General features: G+C 41.9%; 1 protein-coding gene across 1 annotated transcript in view; it reads right to left on the minus strand.

Annotated features, from left to right (window-relative positions):
* slc25a21 (solute carrier family 25 member 21) overlaps nt 1-23,914 on the minus strand; it is a 544,109-nt gene that overhangs the window by 68,211 nt on the left and 451,984 nt on the right. The window contains exon 5 of the mRNA XM_028821245.2: nt 9,416-9,482. Within this exon, the coding sequence (XP_028677078.1) occupies nt 9,416-9,482 (67 nt within the window). The remainder of the gene's footprint in view (nt 1-9,415; nt 9,483-23,914) is intronic.

Below are 23,914 nucleotides of genomic sequence, written 5' to 3' on the forward strand. Positions count from 1 at the left end.
TGTCTTTGGAAATGTGAGAGGAGAAATGGAGAATCCATAGAAAAACCCATAATGATGAGTGGTTGAAGTGCAAACATCACATAGACATATTCTGTATGTGTATATACAATGTGATGGGGCAAGTTAGTGAACAGGATAACGAGGGCAAGAAAATGGGACTTATAATGGTTTAGGGCAGGACTCATGAGAATACCTAAAAGCCCAGTTAAAGACAGAAGCTACAAGCAACATCCATTAGATGTCACACCTCTCAAATACTTCAGGTGACTTCAAATTTGTTACACTGAGGGCACTAAATTATTAAGAAGGATGTGGACAACCAGCAGGAAGCTGGAAGTGTTTCACCAAACAAAGTGGTGGCAACACATTGGAAATTCTGTGATGACTCTTGAAGAGTTCATTTCTGGGGCTTAAAAAGATCAGGGCTCAGAAATGCAGGAAGACTCAGGACTACCAGAGGGACCTCTGCGTGTAAGGCTATAGGACTTTATCTAGGGCATTTCTGACCCCAGAAGCAGGTCTGGGGATTATCTTGGAAGTGCCCTCAAGAGTAGACATAAATCTGCCCCTTTGCGAGAGAACCTTTCAGCTTGGACACAGGAGGTCGAAGAGTGACAATGGCTCAATGGAAGGGGAATAGTGTTGCCATTTGTGCAGAGGAAGTGAATATTGGTTTGGCTCACTTATGTACAACACATCTTTGGGGATATAGGAGGACAACTAGAGAAGCCAACAGCCATACCTGTGCTTCAGAAAAAGGTCATCCACCTGAGCATTTTCACGTCCAGCCGATACTTGGATTGGAGACCATCTACGAAAAGCTTGGGTGCAGAGATGTTGGTGAGACCAGCAGGGGGAGCTAACCCTGTGGTCTGAATGTGGATTCCAGTACAGTGATGGGGGCATTCTGCTGTAAAAATGGTGCCGTCCTTTAGAAGAGATTTAAAACCGTAGTCCTGACTCTCTTAAGTGTATCCTGATATCCAGGCTAAATTGCCCTCCATGGCCTAGTCATTCTGTCGCCCTAACCATCCCCTGTCTCTAATTGGCTGTCTCTCTCACCACCTAACAGCTAATGAGTGGTGTGCTTACTGGCACAAAAATGGCTGCTGTCGCATCATCCAGGCAGATGCTACATATTAATGGAGGTTGAAGTAGCATTTAGAGTAGTGAGAAAAGTGGTATATAAATGTAAAGAATTATTATTATTATTATTATTAACTGGAGAATTTGTAGGAAGAGCCACAGAGAGATATGAAGAATGCCCAGAAGCAAGATTTCAATCCTGAATAGTGAATCCATACTGAATCCTGAATGCGTCTCTTCCCTATATTGCACAGTCCCTCCTAGCTCCTCATTATTTTTATAATGTATTTATATGTTTTTTTTTTTTAATTGACTATGATCTTTCCAATTCAAACATACACTTGACTGTGCATATCCCTTCCTCCCAGTCATAAGCAGCCTTTTACTTTTGTTTTGAACATTTACCTCATTTAAGTTTTTCTTTGCAAAGCCCAGCCTTTGAGTTCACATCACATTGGTTTGGCCTACCTGCCCAACACCAGACTAACCCGAACTGACCAGACACAAAGTATCAAGTGCTCATCATACAGCTCCAGAGATGGTTTGACACAACAAAATGAAAATTTCTTTCCTCGTCTAAAAACCAGCCAACAGGTTCCGACACAGAAAGAAAAATCACGTCGAGTCTTGTTAAGACGGTCTCGTGTGCAGGCCTTCTGTGGCTTTCATTTACAGAGCCATTTCTGTCTCTTGCAGTTTTCAGGTTTCTTGCGGCTTGCTGCTTTCCACCCCTTGGATATCTGGCATTTCTATACCTGTTATGTCAAGCTATTTGTGAGGTGTGTCTCATCATCCACAGGACAATATTAGGTGCGTCTTTGTGGAAGGGAAAGTACATAGCCATCCTGACATGAACACCTTCACACACACTGCACACAGATCTCATGGCTTTCCTCTGTTTTAAGTTTCATATCATGAGTTGCTTTTCTAACATCTATACGTGAGCACAATTACATGGAAAGGGCAGATGACTAAAACGGTTTAGTATACATATAGTACAATAAAGAAGTACTGTATTTTAAGCAAGCTGCAATGAGGTTTAGACACCAGCTATCTTTTGCGTTGTTAAAGTGAAGACAAATGAAATTCATTTATCTATACGTTCATTTTATAAATGTGCCACTTCTGCTATCCAGTTGTGGTGAAGCTGACGCTTTGGCAAGAACCATCCCTGGACAGGCCAACCATACTATCAAAAGGAGTCAATTAACCTAACATGCATGCCACTGAGATATGGCAGGAGGCTGGAGCATCCAAAGAGACCCCACGCAGAGAAGGCAAGGCTTGAACTTGGCACAGGCTATTTTTGAAATTGGACAATGGACAATGGTCTAGCAGTGCTAACTACTGAACCACTGTGCTGCCCGTTTGTTTCCTGAAATAATGATAATGATACTCAGCTTCAACCTGAACATAAATATAATTTCATATTGACGGTATCACGTGGGAATTTGGAGAAACCTGAAATGAAATGTTATTGAATTTAGTGTGTTTAATCACTTGAGTCTGACACATTGCATTTGTTCAATTTAGCGAAAAATGTTTTGCTGCTGATTTTCGTTTGTACTCAGCATCTTATGCTTTTCATTATTTGGCCAGCCTTGATGGATTCCACCTGCACTTGCAATGTCCTGGTGAGACCTTCCTCCATGTTTAACACTGACTATGCCAAGGTTATCATTGAAAAAAGTCTTTGTGTGAATGCAAAAAAATTAATCTTTAACAAAATGACACTCTCCATGGTTTTGTATGCTTGACGCAGCCAGCAGCCGTACCACGTGAACTTCAGATGAGTTCATCTGCCTGAGGCCAGGCCAGTACTTGGATGGGAGACCAACCAGGGAAAGCTTGGGGTGCTGCTGGAAGAGGTGTTGGTGAGGCCAGCAGTTGGTGCTTACCCTGTGGTCTTAATGTGGATCCCATTGCTCCAGTACAGTGATGGGACACTGTGTTGTAAAAATGGCACTAGTGACATAACTGATGACATAAAACCAAGGTTCTGACGCTCTCTCTCTCATAAAAGATCCCTGGACATCTTTCATAAAGAACATGGTGTATCCCGATGTCCAGGCTTAATTTTCCACTATGGCCTAGTCATTCTGCCCCCCTAATCATCTCCTATTTCTAATTGGCTGTCTCTTACACCCCTTCACTACCTAACAGCTAAAGTATGGTGAGCGTACTGGTGCCATAATGGCTGCCGTTGCATCATCCAGGTGGGTCGAATACATGTTAGTGGTTATTGAAGTGGTTCCCCACTCACTATTAAAAGCTCTTTTTGTAGTGAGAAAAGCACTATACAGTATAAATGTAAAGAATTATTATTATTATTAAGCTGTCAACCATCTAGACATAGTTTAGTGCTTTATAGTTGCCAAGAAATTCTCATCCACACACTTGAATGCCTTCCATACGATTTCCTCTGATCCGCTTTTCATTGATGATGTATCTGATTTGTGGACCAAAAATGTCTTTCTAATCATGGAATCAGTCATTTGTGGAAACATTTACATCAAATATCAACATCCTTTACCTCTTATGTTTATCTTCTTCTTCTTCTTCTTCTTCCTCTTTTCCCACTTCTATGTGTGGTTAATGTGCTTGATCAACCTTTCTGTGTTCATTGCTCTCTTTTTTTATCAGTTGTCACACGTGTGCTTGGGAGACAACTTGAAGGCTTATCTACTGGTAATTGTAAGTCCACCCCGACTCAAGGGTTGGTGCTGTTGCCTAATGCTTCTTCAACTTTATTCCCCTACAAATCAGATGACCGGCAGCCCCAGTGACATCACTGCCATGTCACAGTTTCCTGGCTCCACCCCTTTTGGCCTGGCTTCTTCTTAAGGGGTGCCACTGCCATTTTGAGTCAGTGTGTTTATTGATTCCAGTCTGACAAGGCCACTTATGAAGATGAAATATTTTGTTATTTTTACATCAGTTATATGGGGATCACCTTCAAGGTGCCCCAACACTAGCAGCGGCCCTAGCACTGACCCCTGTGGAACACCACTCTTAACATCGGTCAGTTCTGATGAGGTTCCTCGCACCATCACTCTCTGTTTCCTGTGTCTGAGCCAATTCTGCACCCATCTAAAAACATCACCCTGAACTCCCACTTCTTTTAATTTGATGCCCAACCTCTCATGTGGCACCTTATCAAAGAATCTCATTTCCAAAGGTTTGAAGATGACTTTAACTAATGTCACATTACATGACTTTCCCAGCGATTTTCCCTCTTAGCTCTAATTTACATAATCCTAGCCAGTCAGAGGCAGTCGGAAGTGCGTTCCCATGAAACACAATGACAGAGACCAACTAGTCGGCGACTGACTGTTTGACTTTCTCTTTGGTCACAGGGGTGGGCACTTTGAGAACCAATGAGCGTTCAGCCGGCAGTACATTGCATAGTATGTAGTGATGAGGAGGCTGAATGCACCACAGCTATTAACCCTTGACAGCACCTTCTTCATTAGGCAGCATGGGAGGAGCGGATCAAATAAACAGAAGAGAAACTCGTCTGTTTCATGTCTCATATTTTAAATACCATTACAGAATGAAATAAAGGGAATTCAAGGATGGAGAGTACTGATGAACATACTGTGGCTATTAACACTTCGTAAAGCATTGGTTCCATTAGGCAGCACGTGATTGACTGTCAGAAATAGGGGCGAGCACAGCTGACCTGGAAGATCACCACTCAAGTCAGCAAATGTGACATGGCCTGTGATTTTCTGTCATGTAATTGGACATGGTGCAGCGATGAGATCAGCAAATCTGACAAAGTGTACGACAAAGTCACAAAAATATGACATGGTTTAACGTGTATTTTTTTCCTTGCACACTGTAACGTCACTCACTTCTCATAACTGGGTTGTGCTTGTAGACACTCAGGCTGCAACTTTTCTTTGCAATTGACTACAGCCCTAATTCAAATATGTGTTTCTTCAAGACTAAATCAATACTTACTTTTTTCCCAATATTTAGGCAATCTCTGAAGCACTTTTTATTAATTACATATAACATGCTCACTCCAAGATGCGCAATTTAATAACTTAGCTGGACACTTTGAGCACCGACAAGAGACATGAGATGTTGTAGTGTGGGGTTGGGAGGCTTTTTGAGATTAGGGGGGAGTGGGATGATTGACCCAACATTCATGTGGGTTCGAGTCCAACATCTTAGCAACAAATCCCCACTGGCTAGGCTTTTCCTTAAAGGAGCACCACCCAGTACAGAGGAAAATCACTAAACTGGCTAAAGTGGTGATATCCTAACGAAGAAAGCAGAAAATGTGGAGCGGAGAACTCATTCGTTCCAAACCTTGTAAACCAATATTAGGATAAGGTGCACACATCGCAGCAAGTCAAATACTTCACGGTGCCCTTGGCATTGTGCACTCTGTCAAACAAAAGGAACGGCTCCTTTCCCATTTTTACAAGGCCATTGTGAAGTTTTGGCAGTACACAAGAAACTCTGTACTGTGTGTTGACTTTACTCCAGTAGATGACAGTTATGCATAGAAGCACTAAAGAGTGTATTTTCTCCCTCATTACCACTTTCTCAATTACTTCTAAGCAGCTGTTCTCACCGCCTCTTATATAAACAAAATGATTGTTTACAGTAATCATGCCGTTTTTACAAAAATCCAACTTAATACATAGACTGCCAGTGTCCAAAGTTCCATGTTACCACACTGATTTATCTTTAAAAAAAAAAGAGTTGTGGGTGGACTACCAGCATACCGGGGACCCCAAGAGATCATCCATTGTAATGAGGAAGTGGGTGGAGTTGGTGAAGACTTACAGTATAACCTGGGGGTTTGTCTAAACAGTTGATTGGTTTGGGTGTAAAAAACAGACTTGTAGTACCAAAAGGATGTTCTAACCCTTGTCACACACGTGCACATGTGAGGCAGCTAAAGAGCCTGAATAAGGGTAATTATATGACAGACCAGGGGGTGGCGGAGGGTACTGACCCTTTCTCTCTTTCCACTGCAGAACGATTAAGGGAAATTCCACTTGAGTCCAATGACCTCACTTCCTGTTCCAGCCCTTATGAACTCACTTCCTCTTCTCTCCCATAAAACCACCATCTTTGCCTCCTTAAGTCTGCTCTGTTTTGGACTCGTATCTGTACACAATGTACTCCCAAATTAACTCTTTCGCAGCCAGGAAAAACTATACGGCTGGCTGCCCCAAACCTTTATGCAACTCTATTGTCTCATCTTTGACCCACTTCATAATGGTCAGTGCCACTAGAGATGAGCCTGAGTGGTAACAATGTTTAGCATTCAGACATTGTGTTAACCTTTTGAATCTAGCCGGCTGGTTTTCAGGCCAACCACATAGCAGTATAAACTCAAAAGGCCAGTGCAACAGCCCACCTAACCATCGTCCTAACTCTGCTGGTCTGAATAATGGCCTGTGCATATTTGTTATGCTACGCTACTGTTACACTACTCTACTCTCTAAATCTTGCAGCCTGCTGCCATAGAAACATGTTCCCACCCGAGAATCTGCTACACCCCTTTGCTGTCATAACCCGTCTGGCTGGAATACTGGCCTTTGCCACATTAGATAGATAGATAGACTGGTAAGGCACTATATGATAGATAGATAGATAGATAGATAGATAGATAGATAGATAGATAGATAGATAGATAGATAGATAGATAGATAGATAGATAGATAGACTGGTAAGGCACTATATGATAGATAGATAGATAGATAGATAGATAGATAGATAGATAGATAGATAGATAGATAGATAGATAGATAGATAGATAGACTGGTAAGGCACTATATGATAGATAGATAGATAGATAGATAGATAGATAGATAGATAGATAGATAGATAGATAGATAGATAGATAGATAGATAGATAGATAGATAGACTGGTAAGGCACTATATGATAGATAGATAGATAGATAGATAGATAGATAGATAGATAGATAGATAGATAGATAGATAGATAGATAGATAGATAGATAGATAGATAGATAGATAGATAGATAGATAGATAGCTTTATTAATCCCAAGGGGAAATTCCCATACTCCAGCAGCAGCAGCATACTGATAAAAAACAATATTAAATTAAAAAGTGATAACAATGCAGGTATAGCAGACAATAACTTTGTATAATGTTAACGTTTACCCCCTTGGATGGAATTGAAGAGTCGCATAGTTTGTGGGAGGAACGATCTTCTCAGTCTGTCAGTGGAGCAGGACAGTGACAGCAGTCTGTCGCTGAAGCTGCTCCTCTGTCTGGAGATGACACTGTTCAGTGGATGCAGTGGACTCTCCATGATTGACAGGAGTCTGCTCAGCGCCCGTCGCTCTGCCACAGATGTCAAAGTGTGCAGCTCCGTGCCTACAATAGAGCCTGCCTTCCTCACCAGTTTTTCCAGGTGTGAGGCGTCCCTCTTCTTTATGCTGCCTCCCCAGCACACCACCGCGTAGAAGAGTACACTCGCCACAACCGTTTGATAGAACATCTGCAGCATCTTATTGCAGATGTTGAAAGACTCCAGCCTTCTAAGGAAGTACAGTATAGTCGACTAATTAGACTACGCATATAATATATCACTGTCTAGTTACGCAGTTACACTATTTATGCAAGTTATATGTCTGTTTTATTAGATGCAGGTCAGCTTTGTTTTTCCTCGTAGGCTTCATGAAGAAACTGGAAATGATTTCAGTTGTACGTTATCAAGGGATCAACTCAAAACAACAGATGCTTACTGTGAACAGAGAAGTACTACGCTGGCAAAGAGAGCTGTTGCCCTTCTGCTCCACGGGAGGTTTCGTTCCTCCCTGAGCTTGCTGTAGGACATCTTCATTACGGTATGACAGGTGTACCGCCCCAGTCAAACACCCTACCTGCCAATGTCACTGGAGCGGGTTGCACTGGGCCCCGAGGGAGTTTGGATTCTTGATGCCAGAAGCGAGAGCCCCGCAGGGAAGGAGAGACACGTGGCGATTGATCTGAAGATGGTGAAAATCATGTGATGTGTTCTTGTTCATTGCTTCTGGCACTAAAAACTGTTTTGAAGCATATTACTCAAAAGTGCAGTTTTGGTGATAGATCCTTATTATGAATGGTAGGAAATCATGAAAACCTGTGAAACTAAAATATTTGGTTTACAAAATAGTTGAAAATTGCTGGACAATCTAGGGTTATAGTACAAAAATGCTGGGAGGGAAGGGTTCAAAGGAGTAATTACAGCAAGGGACACATTACGTGCTAAAAAAATATGTCTTACCCACTGAGAGACCTTTAATAGTCTGCACTGCTGTCACTAGGCAGGAAGGATCCATGGAGTATTTATATCCTAGACTTCCCTTCATCAAAAATTAACAATAATTGGTATTCCACAGATCAAACAACTTTTTCTTGAAATTATCCAGTATACATTGTTTGTGTATCTTTGGTTACTCTTTCATTTGTCACATATAGGAGAGGAACCCAAGTGGGTCATGAATGAATGTCAGCTATGGCAAGATACGAGAAACTAGACCTTCTGACTTCCCTCACTCTGTCCCACAGCTGAACTCAGATTTTAATTTATTGATGGTAGCACATCTCATACTTTGCTTCAGTTGTGAGACCTTCCCTTGGCCATGTTTAACATCAGTTGGCATTTTTCTGACCACATTACACTTGTTTTGAGGACAATTGATGACTCTAAACTGGTGCATTGAGATTAAGCCAGTGCTTGTTTGTGCCAGTGTGCCCAAGCATTGTGCTGTCATCCTATCTAAGATTGACCATTTCATGCAAATATGGAGTCTGGCTCCTCAATACTCTGATAAGGAGATAGTAGTAGTTCAAGAAAATGCATAGATGGATTAATGGACAGGTACACATGGATAACTGGCCTTATTTCCCTTCTGCACTAACCAATGATTCCTTCATTTCACATCTAACTGGGTTTCTAACTCCACCTGGGAGGGTTCTTCAAGCAGAAGTCATTGAAAAGTCTAACACTAACCAAAAAAATCCATCAGTCTGTGGCTTCTAACAATTATACTCTCTGAAACAATGGTGCCACACCAAATGACATTGGGGAAATTACCACAAAGCAAATGCTAGGCACGGGGCACAGTAAGAAACTGATAATGGCACTGCATAGCTCAAAGAAGCAACCGGTTTGATATTCACTACTAGGAATAAATAAAATGGAAACCACCAAGACAGACTTACTCTAGGAGTGTTGATTTTAGAACACAGGATAACTAAATATGATCTGAAATAACACTATTACCATCAGAACGTATGTGAAACAAAAACATTACAGACAAGGTCAGATTGAGAAAAAATAAAATTACCTTAACTGCTCTCTTGGGGGTTTCTGCCAGGATTGGTGGTAGAATTCCCTTGTAGAATCCAAACAACCTTCAAAAAAAAAAAAAACAATAGAACAGCAACTTAATTCTCATTGTATATGCATGTCACACAAAGATCAGAGGCTGCTGGCTTAAGTAGTGGATTCTTTTGACTCCTAATTCCTCCAGCAAACAACAAAGGAATAAAATATATTGTTCAAGGATAAGCAGAAACATTGGAGGAGATACTCCAAAAAGAATGGATAGAAAGGTATTTGTGGAGGTGTTTGATCTAAAGGTGTGTTTGTGTTATTCTTAGCAGTCAGAACCATGCTCATGATAAGGAAAGTAGAAGTGATATTGAGGGAGGAGAAAAGCGATTGGCATTTACTCCAATGCAACCCCAGAAACAATACTTGTGGTATTTGATGTATGTCAACTTCAACATCAACTGTTTGCCCCTGCCTGGTGAAGGTAGATAACATTTGTCGCCATCATGGACAAATTAAGCTGTAACTGGAGGCAAAATTGTGCGTGAATGTAGACTTGATGGACTGCTCCTTCACCGAGAGCCGAATCCTGATTTGCACATGATGCTTCTGATGTGGGCTCAGAAGCCTGTAATCCTGATCTACATTACTCAGGTTTGAAAATGAATTGATGGATGCAAGTACAACTCAGAAGTTTTACAAACAGTGCAATGATATCCAGCATGCGTGTGTAAACCAGGATAGTTCAGTGTCACAAAGCACTTGAGAAGTGTAAAGCAGCGCAAAATGGAGTGACACTACTTAACTTAGCAGAATGCCAAAGAAATAGACAGACAGGGCTAGAATTACATGTGGCAGTGCGATGTTGCCACATGTAGCATAAAGCCACCCCAGCTAGGTGTTAGAGTTCAGATTTGTTATACATTTTGATATGTTTATTTTGTGTGGTTTTTAATTCCTTTCCTTTCCTATTTTTAGAGTGGATTTTAGGGAGTTTAAACAATTTACATGTTTTTCCAGCTTGTTTAGTGAGTGCTAATATTTTTATAATAACAATAATAATACTAATAATACTATATATACTCGCGGATAAATTCTTCCACAGATAATTTGGGACTTGATTTTATCATATAATTTCTGGTATTTTATAATGTCGGTCGTATAAATCGAATGCGGAAAACTCACTCTATAGGTCCAAGAGATTATAATAATAATAATAATAATAATGCATTTTATTTATAGGGGCACTTTACATTATGTTGTCTGTTTCTTTTTTTTTTTCAGAATTCACTGTCTTAATCCTCTTTATTTATTTATCTGGTTTGTACAATGCTATATACTGTATACGCTGCCGTTCTTTATTATATTCTGTAAGTGCCTTGAGCATGGGAAAGGCGCTATATAAATAAAATTTATTATTATTATTATTATTACATTAGCAGTAAATCTCAAAGTGCAACATAAAAAGATTAAACAAAGGCAAGGCAAGATAAAAACAGAGATAAAACTACAATAATTATAGCATTCTTGTTAATAAGCTTTCCTAAATAGAAAAGTCTTTAGCTGTTTTTTTTAAAACAGCCCACAACCTGCTGTGTTCTTAGGCTCTCCGGTAGGGCATTCCAGAGCCGTGGAGCAGCGGCTGCAAAGGCTCGGTCTCCCATTGTATGAAGTTTGGTCACGGGGGGCGATTTGTAAAACGGAGGTTTCTTGTAGTGGATTGTAATATAAGGAGTTCTTTAAGATACTGTGGAGAATTTCCATGGATACACTGGCGAGTGAACAAACAGAGTTTGTATTCGATACTGAGATGGATAGGGAGCCAATGAAGTGACTGAAGAATTGGTGAAATATGTTCATATTTCCGCACCCTCATCAGGATTCTTGCAGCAATTATGTTATGCTAATGCCCACCTGAGAGAGAAACCAGCAAGCACATGGCCTTTTTTTTTCTATGTGGGTGCGGCAATGCGCTGTATCAGCGTGTGCTCCTAACCTCTCTCTCTGTTGTGCCTACGTGACCACACAGTGACACCCAAACTATTCTGAAGCGACGTTTGCACTGATTTGTTTTTTTTGTATCTCACACCCTCATACACCTTTATCATAAGAGCATCCCGTATCTACGATGGAGCGTTCGATCAGAAGAAAATATGAAGCTGGTTTTAAATTAAACATCGTTGAAGTTGCAAAAGAAATTGGTAACTGTGCTGCTGCAACAACATTCGATGTGTCTGAGAAACTGAGGCGAGATTGGAGGAGGCAAGAAGATGTAAAAAAAAAATTAGGTATCGCACTTTTGAACAGGCGTATAAGTCAGTGTCTGAATTTATGATCAATTTTTCAAGTTTCAAGACCCGACTTATACGTGAATATATACGGTAATAATAATAATAATAACAACTTATTTATAGAGCACTTTTCAAGCCAGTCAGCACAAACTGCTTCATATTAAACATACATACCAGACACAAATAAAATGGACATCAGAGGTTTTAAACAATGATTTGGTAAAGTAAATGCAACATCAAAGAGATTTATAATTAAGAGCTAAATACATTTAAAAGTAAATTCTTTAAATATGATTTAAAAGTTGCTACTTAATCAGTTGATCTGATGCCTAGCGGTAAGCTGTTCCAATGTCTAGATGCCATCACAGATAATGCTTTAACACCTTTCATCTTTCATCTAGACTTTGGAAGAGCCAATAGACCTTGACTAGACATTTTAGTGGTCTCACTGTTTGATAACGTATAAGCAATTCAGAGGCATATGTAGGAGACATAAAAGTAATCAGGAGATTTTAAAATTTATTCTAAATTGAACTGGAAGCCAGTAGAGAGATGCCACAACATATACAGGGTACAGAACATACCAGTCTCAGATCCAAAAAGAGAAAGGGAGACATGAGTATTGTGTGATGGCCCCATTTTCAAGTATGACATTCAAACCTAGAACAACATCTCTCATAGTGAGAGTGAGAGTGGTAGAAGCAGTGGTTAAAGCCTTGGACTTCAGACCCCAAGGTTGTGAGTTCATATCCCGCCACTGACACTATGTGATTACGAACAAGTCGCTTCACCTGTCTGCAATTAAAAAAAACAAAACAAAAGAAATGTTAAGGATTGCATCTCAAATGCTTTAAGTGTGAGAGAATAATTTAGACGTAGCAGCAGTTAAGTATTTTAGTTTGCAGTGCACATTGAAATATGTAAGCATTTGGTTTTAAAATGTCATAAAGAGACTCTTGAAATGGTCAAGTGAACAAGCAGAGTGTTCCAGGGGGATGGTTCAAGAAACTGGCTGATGTAACGGTCTTTCATGCACCTAGTAGGACTTGCTAGATGGCACATATACAGTTTTCATAAGAATAAGAGCCGAATTAAAGATATATTAAAATTTTCATGTTATGCTGGATCTGCGGTGGGTTGGCACCCTGCCCAGGATTGTTTCCTGCCTTGTGCCCTGTGTTGGCTGGGATTGGCTCCAGCAGACCCCCGTGACCCTGTGTTCGGATTCAGCGGGTTGGAAAATGGATGGATGGATGGATGTTATGCTGGATGTGCTGTATGCTAAAGCACCTTGTGTCTTTTAACCAATCAGAGTATGATATGTAAGCATTAATTCATCACTGTTATGCAAATTCAATTGACCATCCTGATCATGCTGTAAGAGACTGCTGTGATGAGTGCTCTCTCTTCGGCATTTGCTGTAAGAGTGAATAAAGAAGACAATGAACAGACTTCCTCCTGCCTGATTTTATCAAACTTGTCCTAGTAGGGGATAAGTTTCTTTAATTAATGTGTTAATTTTTACCACATAAGTCACATTGGATAAGGGTATCTGCCAAATAATCCTCTTTAATAAAAACCCTGTGTGCGTCCATTGTCCGTGTGTGTGAAGTGCGCATGTGCGGGGCACGGCGTGACGCTTCAAAGGCCGCCTGACGCGTCACACAAGACAGAGAGGGCGGGACCTATAAAATATCGCGTGGCAGATCCAATCGGATTTCGGTAAATGAGGTAAGACCTAAAACATAAAACACGAAAAATCCAATCGGGTACTGCAACGCGGAGACCAGCTTCCCCATTGTTGTGCAAGTGTTCACTCTGAGGATGTCAGATTTCCGATTAAGAAGCTTGGCCCGGTAAAGTGTCAAGTGTCAGTCGTTGAAGGGGTTTTCCTAAATATACGAATTTTCATGATATTAAAATACGATGACTTTAAAAAGTAGATTTATTTTCGGGCACATTACATCAGTTGCTGGGGAGAATCTGCTGATTGGCCACTGTTGTGACAGAAAATTAAACCCATATTACGGACAGCAAAGCCAGTAATACTGTCAGAGAAAATTACAGGCATTTTATGGGAAAAATTTAATGAGGTAAAAGGTCCCTTGCCATTTAATACAGACTGTTCCTACTAATGTTTATGGACTACTGTTCTAGCGCCCGTTATTGTAATGGGCTTAATGTCTAGTATATATATAAAATCCTAAGCCTAAAAGTGCAACGATTTTGTGCAACGATTTTATGTGACGTTTTTGTCACACTGTAGATCGGGCTTATTTTAAAACCCACATATACTGTATGTTTAGTATCATTCTTTTCAGAGTTTATCAAACTTTAATGTGATGTTGTTTGATTTTCAGATTCTTATTCCGTTTTTTAAATTCTAAACTAAAAAATATCAAGAGCTCACATCCCGCGAGACGAGACTTAACTAAGAGGGCCAAGAGATTTAGCCACGCCCGGGGCTGGAAATAAAAGACAAAGAGTAGGACAGCTGCTGTACAGGCTTTAAAATGTTCGAAGCACCATGCGAGATGAAAAACATGAAGCACGAAAGTAGCAGCAAGCCAACAGCAGATCGAGCAAAGAGGAGGTAAAAAAAGCTGTATTTGTTTCCCATTTTATCACCATTTAAGAGGGGGTTTTGGAGGAGCAACTGCGTCTCCTTGGGGTGCGTTCAGTCCCCCTCTTCACAACGCGAGCGTCAGACTGGCCGCAACTGGGGGTTTGGAGCCAAATTGGCTTGCCCCCCTTGTGTGTGTATATATATATATATATATATATATATATATATATATTGTGGAAAGCATACCCCCGGCCACAGACAGACAGACACCAGAATGTCCAAAACACACTTCTTTTATTTCTTTCCGCACCACAATGCCTTCCTCCAACACTCTTTCTTCTTCTCTTTCTCTTTCTCTCTTTCTCACCGCCTCTCCCCTCCTCACAAGCTTCGTCTCCTTCCTCCCAACTCTGGCTCCTCTTCTGGAGGGAGGAGGTCCCTTATATACTGACCCGGATGAGCTCCAGGTGCTCCCCTTGATGACACTTCCTGGTGTGGCGGAAGAGTCCAGAGAGTCCCTGGAAGCACTCCGGGTGCCCCTGGGAATTCTTCCGGCAGCACTTCCTGGTGTGGCGGAAGTGCTGCCATCCGGGACTTCACGACTGTCTGGGCGCCCCCTGGTGGTGGAATGTCCCAACTCCGGTCCAGTGGCCCGTAAGCAGACCCGGGCGGCTGCCCCCTCGTGGCCCAGGGGAGGTATTGTCCATCACGGGGACCATCCAGGCGTCCCGGCTGGGTAGGGTCCTCATCCATCTGGGACAATATATATATATTGTAACAGACTGAGGCGTGGTCCACCTCTTGAACCCTCAGGTACCACTCTGAACACCAGATGAAAGTGTAAACACTATTTATTTTATAATTACACTGTGCACAAAGCACCCTCCACTCCACACTCATAAACACAATTCTCTCTATCACTAACCAATCCTCCTCACCCAGACACTTTGCCCTCCTACCTCCCAGCTCAGCTCAGTGTCTGGGCTTTCCCACAGTCCTTTTATATCCCCTGACCCGGAAGTGGTTCCTGGCCAAACCCACAAGTCCTTATTCCCTCCGGGTCAGGGTAAACAGTCCCTTTCTTCAGCCCGGGAGCACGTCGTTCCTTCCTGTCACGTGATGATGACGCACTCCCGGGTTATAGGGCACATAAGAGCCCGCTAGCCCCCCTAGAGCGACTCCCGGTGGCCCCCAAGGTATCCAGCAGGGCTGTGTATAAACACTACATAGTCCATGAGGCCCTGCTGGAACTCGGGGCACGATCATGCTGTCGGGAGAGCTCCTCCTGACGGCCTGGGGGTGAGGGCCGGAGTAAAATGCCGGCAATCCACCACAATATATATATATATATGTAAGAGCCATTTTTCTTGTTCTATAAGATTCATCCATCCATCCATTTTCTAACCCGCTGAATCCGAACACAGGGTCACGGGGGTCTGCTGGAGCCAATCCCAGCCAACACAGAAACACAGGGCACAAGGCAGGAAACAATCCTGGGCAGGGTGCCAACCCACCGCAGGACACACACAAACACACCCACACACCAAGCACACACTAGGGCCAATTTAGAATCACCAATCCACCTATAAGATTCATGAATGTTTATTAGATGACAATGCATAAACTATGGAAGGTTCCTATAACCCCCGTGAATAGAATCATTTTGGTATGTTCTTGCCATTTCTAATAGCTTGGAGTAAACATTATTCTCCAGTGAGTTAGTGTCAGCCTTGTGTTGTATAAGGTGTAGAGGCATATGGTTTTTAACCGTGATTGCATGTCACCGTGCCTGGGCACTTGCTTATATGCCAACCGGCTTACGAGCCTTTAGAGTGCGTGAAGTAAATATGCAATTAACAGCACTTAATTTATGTGTTGTGCCGTACGTACAGAAGAAGAACCTTTAAGTAGGAAAGAAGAAATTAAGAACCTTTAAGTATAAAAATACTAAAGTCTTTCAAGAAAAGCTAAGTTTATAGAAGATTCATTTTTACCTTTTTTGCCTTTTATTCTTAAGTGTGTAAATATTTTTTCTTTTATTCTTGTTTGGATCATTTGCTTTTAACTTTCACTAAAAACCGGTAAAACGAACTCTTGGACTCTGTGAATTCTTTTGACACGCGTCTTACCCGTGCCTGATGACACTACAATATATATACATATAAAATCCAATGTCTATCTGTGTGTATGTTTGTCTGCTTTTCACAAGAGAACTACTTATCGAATTTAGATCTGTTATTTTTCTGTAATTTGCATGAACATTCCGGCTGATTTTGTGACTTCTCTCATCGCGCTAAGCATCACAGCTCACTTACAGTACCGATTTATTTGCGAAAATCCAAGAAAGAGGCTGTGTGCTGAGGGGAGTTGGGTGGGGCCCTCTTCACTCATGCGCCAGCCTCCATTCCAGTTACTCTACCTCTCACCAAGTGTTGGAGTGTACCTTGCCTCCACTTTCCTGGCGATACCTGTATGTTCAGCAGACATCATCATCTAGAGATTGTTAAGGAGTAACATTTCACGTTTTTTTGAGAGACAGAGAGATGAGAGCTACGTGTGTTTTAGAGGGTAGCTGCTGATTGCCAGAGATATCACAGCCACGTGCTTTTCTCCCCATGCAGGAGACGCTCTCCAGTCAGAACCAAACACGATCAGATACAGTGGCAACGTTTGATGTTGGAGCATACCTACCTTCCGCTTGGCCAGAATTACATTTTTTCAAATTTTGTCATTGATTTTTAAAGTTTGTCCTGTTTCATTACTACATGGGTGGAGCTGCAGGGGGCAGCTAGTCTTATATATAAATGTCTATGCGTGGAAGTGTGTGTGTCTGTCCAGCCTGGATACTCTGAGGAAACACAAGCGAGGCCTGCACGTCGGCTAAACAAAACATCCGAAGAGAGAGTCACTCGCTTATCAGCTATTACATAAGCGTGGTGAGTACATCGGCAAAACGGTGTCCATTTTACTTTTCCTCCCGCTGTTAATACACAAGTGAGGCGAGCACGTCGGCAAAACAAAACCTCCGAAGAAAGACAGTTGCTTAGCTGCTAATGCAAAAACTATGCGAGCACATCAACAAAATGAAACCTCCTACTAGAGAAATGCCCAGAGTAGTTCCTTTCAATTACCTGACATCTCTACATTTCAATTTTTTTTTCTGACGATTTCAATAGTTTTTACAGCATGGGTTTACACAGCTAGTAAGTAATAATAAGTAGTAAGTCAGAAGGAAACCGAGCTAGGAGCACTGTGTGCTGGGAAATGGAGAGGGAACCAGTACAGAACATATCAATCTAAAATCCTGCAACAAAAAGGGAGACATAAGCAGTGTGCGGTGGCCCTTTCGGCAACAGTTATCTTCAAACCTGGAACATCTTCTCTCATAGTGAGAGTGAGAGTAGAAGAAGCAGTGTGAGGGAGAGAGTGAGCCCCAGCCATGAGGATGTTGAAAGGTGGCACAAGCTCTTGTTTTTAACAGCAGCTGCTCCACAATTGGAAAGCTTTAATAGCAGGAAATACAGACCAGATGCTCAGACACCAGACCTCAAGCTGACCACTGTGAGCGTCTTCAATATGGCCCTGGCTGGCTCAGACACTGCCACTCGTTCAAGTCGCATGGGAAACATCTGGTTCCAGCAAAGAATACAGACGCAGCACGTATAAAATGTATTGGCTGCGATGCACGCCAGGTACAAAATGCCAGTGTCCCTTTCTTAAATCAGGCCCAACAAGCTCTTGGCTGCTCGAAGCCAGCCGACAGACTCCGATTTTGCATTTGCTTCTGGAAAGGTAAAGTAGACAATTGGCAGTGGAGAAGGACAGACATGTTCGCCAGTAGGATTCTTTTACCCACCAGTGTCCCACTGACACCTCTCCCAATGTCTGCAATAAAAGTGAACTTTTCCAACAAATAAAAACACGACTGGGCTGCTGGCTTGGCGCTTTGATCCTGTCGTACACCTCTGTTATTGGTTACGACAGACACATAAATCCCAATGAAGATGACTTCACAGTGAGCGTGGCTGGCAGCTGCAGCGCATTAGGAGAGACATTTTGTGGAGGGGGCAGGGAGCAGTTCAGAAAACACCACTCTTAATATGCAAATAAAAAAGTGCCTTCTCCGTGGCGTATGATGGGCGGACAAAAAGAGGTGCCCTCTCATAATCCTATACATCTCACTCCCTGTTCAATTTGGTAACTAACAATTACAAAAATACTCCGAGGATAGGGGTGAGGGTTATGGGTAGGGTTGAGCATCTAGGGAATCTGTCTGAACTCTCTGTCATTAAGCTGCCGTATTCAAGCATTGGAAAGGGGTGATGGGGGAGGCTGGGGGCAAACGAGAAAAGAAACAATGAAAACACCATCAATTCTGCTCTGTGTTTTCACTCCTCCATTTAAGCAGCAGTTGACAGAACAGGTAGAGCAGGAAACTGGCTCTTCAAACAGACGCCCACTTGCTGGGATTAAAGTAAATACTCTGAGATGAAATGCCTCTATACTGCCAGCTTCACACAGATGCACACAAGAATTAAGTTCCCTGGGACAATGGCACAAAGTCACATGCTTTAGAGGAGCAAGTTCTGACTCCCAAGTGAAAAGGGCACAAGTTTTTCTAACAAAATGGGACATAGCTAGGATCTGAATTTGCTTGTCTCTTTTGTAAAGCGTTGCCCAGCTGGTAAAGAGTGGCTGCGGAAAGGGCACAGCAAAGGTGGTAAAGTCTCACAGAACATATCCATAGGAAAGAGAGAGAGAGCAAAACTGGCAGCACAGGACAGTGAGGCTGTCAGAGGCCACATGGGGGTGCTAAGCACAATTTGTGTGCGGCATGGCCTGTAAGGGTAACCAGCAGGAGAAGCACCACAAACCAGAAAGTGTAGTCACCTGGGCACACGTAACCCAGTGTAGGACAGGAATGTCTGAGCCTGTTAGTCTCGTGGGGCCACACATGATTCTTGAACAAGAACACACATTTCTTAACAACTTGCTAAATAGTTTATAGTAAAAAGTGGTAAATGTCTCTGCTGAAAAGGCTCTACCCACAGGGTTTCTTTCTAAAGATCCATCCCCAAATTTACTCCAGCCTATACTAGAAATTTGATTCTGTTCATCTGGACAAAGTTTTTTTAAGTGGGAGAAATATTTCGAGACTTATCCAAGTCTCTTCCTCAGTCTCAATTGACTGCAGGTTTCCCCAACCTTATAAACAGTACCTTTGCTTAATCACAGAGACTAGCACCATTGACAAAGGGCCAGTTGATCAGTGATATGCAAATTGTCCACTGATTAGTAGATGTGTGAACCATTCATAGAGGGTTGAGGAATGGCTGCAATCACCGCATTGTAAGATGGCGATAGATGTACCCTTAGGCCCCCTCCTCTGTTCAGAGATGGTCGTTCCTTTTTCACGTAAATGGCCTCCTTGATTCCTCTCTCAAACCAGCGCTCCTCCCTGTCCAGGATGTGCACCTCTTCATCTTTAAAGGAGTGACCACTTTCCTGTAGATGTAAATAGACTGCAGAGTCCTGGCCTGACGAGGAAGCTCTTCTGTGTTGTGACATGCGCTTAGCCAGTGGCTGCTTGGTTTCCCCGATGTACAATTCACGGCACTCCTCCTGGCACTTAACTGCGTAAACTATGTTACTCTGTTTGTGCTGTGGGACCCGATCCTTGGGATGGACCAATCTTTGGCGTAGCGTGTTTTGGGGTTTGAAAGCCACTGAGACCCGGTGTTTCGAGAAAATTCACCTCAGCTGTTCCGATACTCCTGACACATACGGGATCACTAAGGGTTTTCGCTTAGGCAGTGGATGTCCTTCCTCTCTCATGAATCGCTTGGAGCGTTCTTTAGGTGTCCTCCCTGCTTTGACAAAGGACCAGCTGGGATATCCACATTTACTCAGGGCCTTTTTGACGTGGTGTTCTTCTGCTTCCCTGGCCTCTGAGTCTGTGGGAATGGTGTTAGCTCTGTGTTGTAGCTAAGGGTACATCTGTCGCCATCTTACAATGCGGTGATTGCAGCCATTCCTCAACCCTCTATGAATGGTTCACACGTCTACTAATCAGTGGACAATTTGCATATCACTGATCAACTGGCCCTTTGTCAATGGTGCTAGTCTCTGTGATTAAGCAAAGGTACTGTTTATAAGGTTGGGGAAACCTGCAGTCAATTGAGACTGAGGAAGAGACTTGGATAAGTCTCGAAATATTTCTCCCACTTAAAAAAACTTTGTCCAGATGAACAGAATCAAATTTCTAGGATTTCCTTACCTGGATTATTGAGCATGCATCGAGACATCCAGCCTATACATTTTAAATATTTGGGGTTGCGGTGTCCCATTTCAAGGCAAACATGTAAAGTAAATATGGAAGTGTAAATAGAGAGAAAAAGAAACTAAATAAAAGATGAGACACTGAGAGAAAAGAGAAAAGTAAAATTGCTGTTACCCATTCAGGAGCTCAGCAGCACAAGGTGACTGAAACTTAATAATTTAAATACAGTAAATATTGGATATTGTAACGAGTGCAGCAACAGAAGAAACACGCAGACAAACACTTACAAGGAGACCACTGCAGGTATTTAGCTCCATGCGTCTAAGAAGAACTTCTGTTTGCTATCTTTCTGTCATTCTGACCAGCAGTTCATAGACTTTCTGTTACTTTCTTGTATACGAAGTATAGGGAAAGTACTGGAATCGTCCAAAAATTCAATTTCGAGATTTTCATCAATCTCAACATTTTAGACCTCCCTCAGTCCAAAAATACCATTTCTGGAATTATGTCTGTGAGTGTGTGTGTGTGTGTGTGTGTGTGTACACATGATAACTTGAGTTTGCTTTCAGTTAGGTCAGTGGTTCCCAAACTCGATCCTGGGGACCCACTGTGGCTGCGGGTTTTTGTTCCAACCAGATTCATAATCAGTGATGATAATCGATAACATCTGAACTCATTTAATTAGCTGGTCTTTTTTACTCTTCTCTTATTCTTCTTTCAGAAAAACACAACAGTGTGGTTTTTACATTTACAAGGCATTTAGAAATATTTCAGTTTTTTTCTAAAGCTATAAATGCTTAACTCTCTTTTGTTGTTTTCCTATTATTTTCCCCTTTAACTTTGTAGTTTGCTCCCTTCATTTAGTGACAATTAACAACTAGCATAGCAGACACCCAGGATGATGAAAACGACTTCAGTGTCAGACCCGCTAATTAGTAAATAAATCAATTAAATAACCAGAACACCTGGAAAAGCAGAATGAAAATTAGGTTGAAAATATTGTTAATGAGGCGGCACGGTGGCGCAGTGGTAGCGCTGCTGCCTCGCAGTTAGGAGATCCGGGTTTGCTTCCCAGGTCCTCCCTGCGTGGAGTTTGCATGTTCTCCCCGTGTCCTCCTGGTGCTCCGGTTTCCTCCCACAGTCCAAAGACACGCAGGTTAGGTGCATTGGCGATCCTAAATTGTCCTTGGTGTGTGGGTGTGTGTGTGTGCCCTGCAGTGGGCTGGCACCCTGCCCGGGGTTTGTTTCCTGCCTTGCACCCTGTGTTGGCTGGGATTGGCTCCAGCAGACTCCTGTGACCCTGTAGTTAGGATATCGCAGGTTGGATAATGGATGGATGGATATTGTTAATGACTTAAAAAAAAATGAAATATTCCCCATATATTTAAAATTACATTTTAATAAAAATCTACCAAACTTAGTTTGTAATTTCTACATCGACTCCAAAGCACAGAAAATGACTCACTTAATTAGGCTAATTGTCCAATGAAAAACTGAAGTTGGTTGGAACAAAAACCTGCAGCCACAGTGGGACCCCAGGACCGAGTTTGGGAACCACTGAGTTAGGTCAACAAGTATTAGGGTACAAAACGTAGATTTCTATCAACTTTTGAGCTATTTCTGCTAACCGGAGTTTCCCTACAAATATTAAAAATTTGATAATTTTACATTATGTTATGGTAAACCACCACATTCTAAGCATTTTTTGTCGATTTGCATTTTTGTGAAAAATGACCGATTTTCGAGATAGTCACAATTTTCCATTTAATGTTCAAATAGTAATACATACATATTTGAGAATGTTTTTGCTTTACGTAAAACAAAATTTTGTGTACAAGTATTACATTGCACACATTACTAAAGTTCCTTGGAACTTTTGACCCACATCCACTTACTGAAAGTGGACATTTACCTGAATTGTTTGTCAAAATAAAATTATTATGGCAAATTTTCAGTATAGGTATTGTGGTAAAGCAAATCATTTTGGACATTTTTTATCTCGTTACATTTTCTCAGAAAGCATACAGTTTTCTAGATAATTTCCATCCATCCATCCATTGTCCAACCCGCTGAATCCGAACACAGGGTCACGGGGGGTCTGCTGGAGCCAATCCCAGCCAACACAGGGCACAAGGCAGGAACCAATCCCGGGCAAGGTGCCAACCCACCGCAGGACACACACAAACACACGCACACACCAAGCACACACTAGGGCCAATTTAGAATCGCCAATCCACCTAACTGGCATGTCTTTGGACTGTGGGAGGAAACCGGAGCACCTGGAGGAAACCCACACAGACACGGGGAGAACATGCAAACTCCACGCAGGGAGGACCCGGGAAGCGAACCCAGGTCCCCAGGTCTCACAACTGCGAGGCAGCAGCGCTCTAGATAATTTCAATTTTCGATATTAAAATGTGTGCATACCAGCAGTGAAACGTTGCGTCACGCCATTAAAAAATACTATGTATAAACAATCAGGTGTTTACTGTGGTAGGTCCTACTACAGTGCATAGGTACGGCAAATTGACGCCTAACAGATCTCTGTAATATGTATTCAACACCAATAAAAATATTTTATTTAAATTATGTTATTTTATTATTTTACTGGAAATACCTACCTATATTCTTGCACTCTTTGCAAACAATATTTATATTAGTAGTGACTAATGAGATAACTTGTTGTTAATCTATTGGTAACACAGACAAAAGAAATCTATAAAATCTTATAACAGTAGAATCTTCTGTTGGCAATTTCAACCATCCGAGCTGATTGCAGTGCACAGTTGTGGATGCCCAGCCATTTCCGTGTAGGTAATTATCCTTTCTTCTACTCAACTGTAGAACAGCTCAACAGCTTTTTAAGTAGCTATATTCAACATTATCAGTCATTTTGTCAGTTCATGCCAGTGAGTCGGAAATACGTTATTCTTCTGCAAGGGAGGATTAATTACACTGCTGTTTTTCTTTTGGATTGCAACATTTTACCTTTTATAGGTGAACAGGATTTAACTATTAGGTAAGTCCTTTTCAATTTATTTATAATGCTACAAATTTTTTATTCATGCAGCCACAGAGTCCGAATTATTCACCTTTACTGTTATAATAATTCTTTACTATATTCCATCTATCCATCCATTTTCCAACCTGCTGAATCTGAACACAGGGTCACGGGGGTCTGCTGGAGCCAATCCCAGCCAACACGGGGCACAAGGCAGGAACCAATCCCAGGTAGGGTGCCAACCCATCGCAGGACCACTATATTATTAATTTGATTTGATCTGTTGTTGATGGCTCTTTAATGTACATAATATAAAAATATAATCATTGTCTTGCAGTTTATCCCTCAAATATCCATCCCCATATCGGAGTATA

This window comes from Erpetoichthys calabaricus, chromosome 16, assembly GCF_900747795.2.
Source record: "Erpetoichthys calabaricus chromosome 16, fErpCal1.3, whole genome shotgun sequence".
Lineage (NCBI taxonomy): Eukaryota > Metazoa > Chordata > Cladistia > Polypteriformes > Polypteridae > Erpetoichthys > Erpetoichthys calabaricus.